Source organism: Fulmarus glacialis, unplaced genomic scaffold, assembly GCF_000690835.1.
Source record: "Fulmarus glacialis isolate BGI_N327 unplaced genomic scaffold, ASM69083v1 scaffold46984, whole genome shotgun sequence".
NCBI classification, from domain to species: Eukaryota; Metazoa; Chordata; class Aves; order Procellariiformes; family Procellariidae; genus Fulmarus; species Fulmarus glacialis.
The window spans coordinates 10,566-16,640 of NW_009210766.1; the positions used below are offsets into that span (position 1 = coordinate 10,566).

Genomic DNA, 6,075 nt, shown 5'->3' on the forward strand with positions numbered 1-6,075 from the left:
GGATCAGAATAGCAACTCTTTTTAACTAAAGTAAATGTGAAGAGAGAATTATTGATGAAAGATACAACCGCCTTTTTTGTTTGAAGAATCCATCCTCCTATGAATTACTGAGTGCGTATTTGCAACACAAGTCAGAGGCTTCAAATCACTTACTCTCTAGCAAAGAAGTACCGAGAGGAGTGGACTAGATGACCTTTAAAGGTCCCTTCCAACTCAAACTATTCTGATTCTATGAATGCCACCAACAGTGTCATGCAGTCTTAACTTCTTCATGCTGTTCAGCCACTTAGAGAAAATTAGAAAGGATATTCTCAGTAGCATGTCATATCCCATTTTCCAGACTTTTTTCCCCTTCTGCATTTCTAGTTAACATACTTGTTAGTCACGCCTCTTTTTTGAAAAATCCGAGCAAGTTTGCACAACTGTATAAAATTATGGATTATTAAAAACTGGAATAGGTGACACCATATCACAGTGCACTGATAGAGAGGAGAGCCTTACAACCACAAGTCCACAAAATTTTTTATTAAAATAACACCAAGTTCAAGAAATTGATGCAGTGCAAACAAACTTCAACTCATTGTACAAAAAAATTAATGATTTTCCATCCTTAAGTATGGAAACTGCATTCCAATCCTGACATGATTGACATAATACAGAAACAGAAACACTGTATCCCAGATGAACGTCAAAGTTAAAGACTGGCATGCTGGGCAAGGAAGGTTCTTATTCTTTGCAAGAGTTCTTTCTTTACACTGTCTGGTACCAAGGCTGAAACACAAATAAGAAAACAAGAAGTAAAAAAGACAAAATGGAAAATATGCTAATACCAACCCTTTACAACAGCTACTTCTGTTCTTTCTTTGTTCTTGCGATTCTGTTAATACCTGTAACTGAAGCTAGTTGATTTTCATATAGCGTATCTATATTTCTCCCATTTAAAATAGGCTAAAATTGAAGTCTCTTGTGAACACTGTTGTTATTGGTAGTTTTTTGCCTTTCCATAATCAAGAAAATTGGAAAGTTTGAGGGAAAGGATTATTCAACAGTAAACAGGATATAATCATCAGAAACTAGCTTATCCTACTTTTTTTCTTCACAAATTTAAGACAAAAAAAATCATCTCAGCCATGACCTCAGAGTAAGGGTCTTCAGCAAGTTATTTTGAAGGCTTTTATTTAAGACTTAAGTCTTTATTTAAGTTTTTATTTAAGACTTAAAGAAGTTTCTCCCACTAACACCAAAGCCCACTAGAGAGTCCAAGAAGAACTATATAAAGACGACTGCAGTATTTCCTTAAGAGATTCCATTTTCCTCTATCTGTACGCTATGTCCTTTCCTTGTCCCATTTCCCATTACACTAGCACTGTTAGTTCAGATTTTCCATCTTAACAAGAATTGGAATTTTAAAATATCTCTGCTTCATACCCCAAGTTTTTTTGGGACCATTAAGTCAATTATAAAGATGAATACAGACTCATGACTAAATAATGTAACCTTCAAAAGTAGTCTACACACACAGCTCATTACAGATTTTCAATGGCTGTTACACAATACAAATTCATGTTTTATTTGTATTTAATATCAAGCTATTAACATTTTTCCTTGATGCTATTAACATTTTTCCTTGAAGCTATTAACATTTTTCCTTGAATCCAACACAAGCAAGTTCATAGTGCTGTTTTCAAAATATTAATGAAATACAGGTAGGTATGTTTATTGATGTACTACCACATCCATGTTTGCATTTTCTTACCTCTGCCTTTGGGAGTGATTTCTGCCACCAAATCATCAACAGTAACGTGCTCTAATCCTTTTTCTTTAATAACATCTGGGGAAGACCAAGACAGTATTTTAAGTCTTTTAATCCATTCATTAGAAGACAAAACCTGTGCCAATGATTAAGAGATAAAACCTGCATGCATAGGTCATCAGAGAAGATGAAGTAGCTTGTGACCTAAATGTAGGTTACTAACTCAGTACCTGCGCTGCATTGTACAGTGGATTTAGCCTCTCATTCATACCATAGCTTTAAGGATGGGAACTTGCACTACTGATGCATCCTGATCAGCTCATATTTTAAAATCAAACGTTACCAAGTTTAAGCTTATCTGAGTGTCGCCAGATGTGCATATTACTGGAGTGTTCTAGCAGTTCACAAGTTGGTCTGCTTATCTCTTCAAACACATTATTTACATAATAGTGAGAAAGAGATGCAATTGGAAGACGACTTTGGAACATACAAGGGAGAGCACAGAGACAGTAAATACTTAACTACTCTTCCTAACTGGTTTAAACAACATGTTTTATATATTTCACCAAAGTAAAAAAGCATATCTGGAAGAAAGGTACACATCTACAGCAAAATAAAAACTATGATTAAGATATGTTGTACGATTATTACATACCAGTAATTAAACAAATTGTCTACTTATAGTGCCTTGAAGACTACTGAAAAATGCAGAAGTCAATGCTGAGAAGAAACCTCAATTCAGTAGCATAAACCTAAAATATTCTGTCTAAACATGAACGTTTTTAATTACATGTAAGTACATAGGATTGATCGTCCCCAAGACACTAAACATGTTTTCTGAACTGACATGGACTATTTGTAAACTGTTTTTCTTGGCTGAATTCCCTGTAGAAATTAATCCTGGATTGCTCAATTATTGGCCCTAATCCACAATGGCAAGAGGCTCTGTAACAAGCTACCAAAAAAAACCCCACACCCTAACAAAACTACAACAAAAACAACAAAAAAACCTCCAAACCCTCAAAATCCTTCTCTGTCCTTTCTATTGGAGGTTATTAGGCCCTTAAGAGGGACAACTGAACTTCTATTTGCATTCTCAGCAGCTGCAATTACAGTTGAAAATACTAATGTAAACCAAACAACTTTACGTAACTTTACATATAGCAGAGTATAAAGTGTATAGTTGAGAAGGCAGATAAGCATCCCTTTTGCTATCTGTAGTATTGAAATGGGTAATCTCTGGCAGTGGCATCAGGCAGGCAACTGCAGGCATGAATCATTTCAGCCTTCTCTGCAAATCCACCTATGAAAACAATTTAACACACTCAGCCCTACAAAAAAAAACTTTGTAATGGAATGTTGAGTTGCTGGGCACAACAGACCAAAGCAGAATTAAAGCGAAAGCTCAAGGGATTTGTTGTTTGCTTTAAGGAAATTTCATCATGTGGTAATATTCCTGGATGCTTAAATACTATTTATAACAGTTTCATACAATTTACAAGTCAGTACATTCTAGTAATACTAAATACTTAACTCAAAACTAAACATTTGGGTACCTAGAGACTCATCTGCTTGTTTTCTCTCATTTAATGACCTTATTGTCAATAATTGTATTCAGAAAGAGTACAAATGCACTTTTTTCTCTCCCACATGCAGACAATAAAGTTCTCTAAAGTTTCTAAGTTGCGTACCACTGTATTTGCTCCATTTTCCTTTATCTTGGTTTTTTTTTTTCTCCTGTGGTAAGGAAGTGATCTTTCTCAAAACAAAAAGCTGTATCATCATGAATATTTAGGGAACCAATTCCAATACTTTTCTCAGAAGCTTCGTAAGTTTCAGATCAGAGAAGAAGTTTCAAGATTTTTTTTTTGCCAAGATGGCAAGATGCTTTCTTGCATGCAAGACCAACTGCCAGGGACACTTTCCTCTTGCCCAAGTCTCATTTAAATTGACTGTTAGGCAAAGCTTTCATCTGGGACTTTTATTTGGCCAGAACCTCAGTTGATTACAAAGGATGTTAGTTATTTGACCACCGTTACCTTTGCAGTGTGCCTTCAACTGATCCTTCCAGCCGCATTCAATTAATTTGGCTCTCAGCAACTCTTTAAGGCTGTTAAGACAATATACAAACTTGTTAGGAACAGCAAACATTCCTGACAGCTTAAATATGCTTCAGTGTGAAAGTTAAGTTATTACTACTCATAGCAGAACTCCCAGACCAGCAGCAGAAATGGCTGAAGAGCACGTGAATCCTAACCCGAATGAGTACCAATTTCAGTTTACCATGTTGGACTACGAGGAGTCGGCAGCTCAGGAGCTAATTCGCAGTATTTCTTCAGGCAGCGTTGATGCTGCAGCCACAGAAAAGAGGCAGAAGCCCTTGAATCACTTGAACTGCCCGAGTCTACTCTGTTAGCAAATGTATGCTAACTTTCAAAGTTAGAATATTTCACCTGAAACCAGGCCTTCAAAATAAATAAAACCTTCCCCCCTCCTTTCTGAAAGGACATTTCTGTACTACTATCTTCAACTGCAGGTTTCTCTCCCCAGTTACACTTTACCTCATGTTGGGTGAAGACGAAGGGATCTTGTATTTTCCTAAGCGTGATTAGCAATTATAAGCATAAGCAACAAGGACTCAGGCATTAAACAGAGAAGACACACGACAATCTGCCTCAATGACACATCTACTCCATATATCAAAACAGAATATTGAAAGCTAGCTAAAAAAGTGAAAATCAGTACTGAAAAACAGAAGGGAAAATCAAAGTAAGGTATGATAAAAGAAGCTTTAATATCTTCATCCTTTATTCCATCAGCTAGCAAGCCTACTTATTTTGTACCATCCTAAATAACTCTAGCAAAATTCTGTTTTGATGAATGAAAGGATTGCAGCAAGAAGCTGAATTGCATAGGTCTAATCCTTTTTACTCAATGAATTGTGTGGAGGGCAGATGAACTGATGACAAAAAGCAGAGTAACAATACAGGTGAAATTCACTGCTGCTGGGTATTTCTTCATTCAAGAAATCTGAGTGCTCTGTCTCTGATCACAGTACAGCTCTGATAAAGCTTGTTTATAATACAGCTTTTGACATCCAGTCAAAACTCTTCTTACTCTTAAATTAGAGTAAAATAGGTCCCAATACTATTTCCAGAAATTGCTTGCTCTGCTGAAGCTCTGTGCAATCTCCAAGGGGATGGTCACAACCAGGAAAGAAGTAGAGCACAGACACCATCGTGTCAGTCTACAAAAGGTTACACTAGGTAGAGTGCTATGCGATGACCTAGGAAGAAAACTCCTTCTCACACAGGCCTTGAAAAATGAGGGAAATAGAGCTTTTGGTGCGTGCTGTTACAAATATAGTGAAATGATGAGGAGGGAAATGTCATAAGCACGCTAGTGATATGTAAATACAATGCAAATAGAACAGACTGAAGAGACAACAAAAGGCCAAAAACTAGCTGCCAGGCTACACTGCGTAATTTACTTGTTTGCCTTTGTTGGAATCTTTACAATGACTTGCACAAGTGCTGGTTTATGTGTTCCACTGTATATTTTTTTCCCTAACAAGAGAAGAGACAGTAACACAAGAAAAACTTAAAAGCAAAAAGAAAAGTTTTGTCTCATTCTCTTTATCAGGAAATAACAAGACTTAACTGCAACAAATTGCAGTTAGTGGTGATTTTGATATGAACGAAGATATTTCCAACACAATATACCAGAATAAGAAAAAGCTTTAGCGTTCATAAGCCAACCACCGCATCCTTTATTTTCCCAGCTTCTCTTTTCAAGTGTAAAACTAAAACAAAACTGTTCAAAAGGCAAATTTTTTTTTTTTAATATAGCTTTATATAATACATAAAACTTTCACATGCAGGCACTTGAAGAATTTAGAGTTAATTTTACTTAATCTTTATGTCTAGTTCATGTTTGATAATATTTAAAGCCGCTTACTGGCATGGAAGAGGAAGCCCGCTTACCGTTCTCGCTCTCCTGTTTCTATTAGCTTTTGGTTAATGGTTGCTCTCATTTGGGCGTCTTTATTCATTTTGGAAATCGAGTTTTTTCACAAACCTACACAGAGCAGAAAGGAGTTTTGACAAATACTGGCGTTACTAACACCACAAAAAGAAAAGTCACTTGCACAGAGTTACACGCAGCGCCGTGCCCATTTACACGTCCCCGCGGTTCATGGTCGGATGCCGGTCCGTGACCAGCTCTGGTGACGGGCATGCACCCCGCAGCACCGGAATGCCGTTCCCCCGCCTGCCCCAGCGCCGGGGGCCGGTAGGTCACCGGGCCGCTTGCGCGGGCGCGGC

General features: G+C 37.2%; 1 protein-coding gene across 1 annotated transcript; it reads right to left on the reverse strand.

The window, feature by feature from the left end:
* Window positions 1–504: 504 nt before the first annotated feature.
* On the reverse strand, window positions 505–5,844 carry ENY2 (enhancer of yellow 2 homolog (Drosophila)). The gene is made up of 4 exons (XM_009577278.1): window positions 5,737–5,844; window positions 3,793–3,863; window positions 1,757–1,831; window positions 505–771 (listed from the first exon to the last, which is right to left on the reverse strand). The coding sequence occupies exons 1-4, from the start codon at window positions 5,802–5,804 to the stop codon at window positions 695–697; spliced, it is 291 nt and encodes a 96-aa protein (XP_009575573.1). The 5' UTR covers window positions 5,805–5,844; the 3' UTR covers window positions 505–694.
* Between the last annotated feature and the right edge of the window lie 231 nt (window positions 5,845–6,075).

Excerpts from the sequence above, each read along its gene's own strand:
- ENY2 (XM_009577278.1), bottom strand. The coding sequence starts at position 5,804 with ATGAATAAAGACGCCCAAATGAGAGCAACCATTAACCAAAAGCTAATA. Across the intron at positions 1,832-3,792 it reads GTTGAAGGCACACTGCAAAG|ATGTTATTAAAGAAAAAGGA; the intron begins GTAACGGTGGTC and ends GGTCTTCCCCAG. Across the intron at positions 772-1,756 it reads AATCACTCCCAAAGGCAGAG|CCTTGGTACCAGACAGTGTA; the intron begins GTAAGAAAATGC and ends TTTGTGTTTCAG.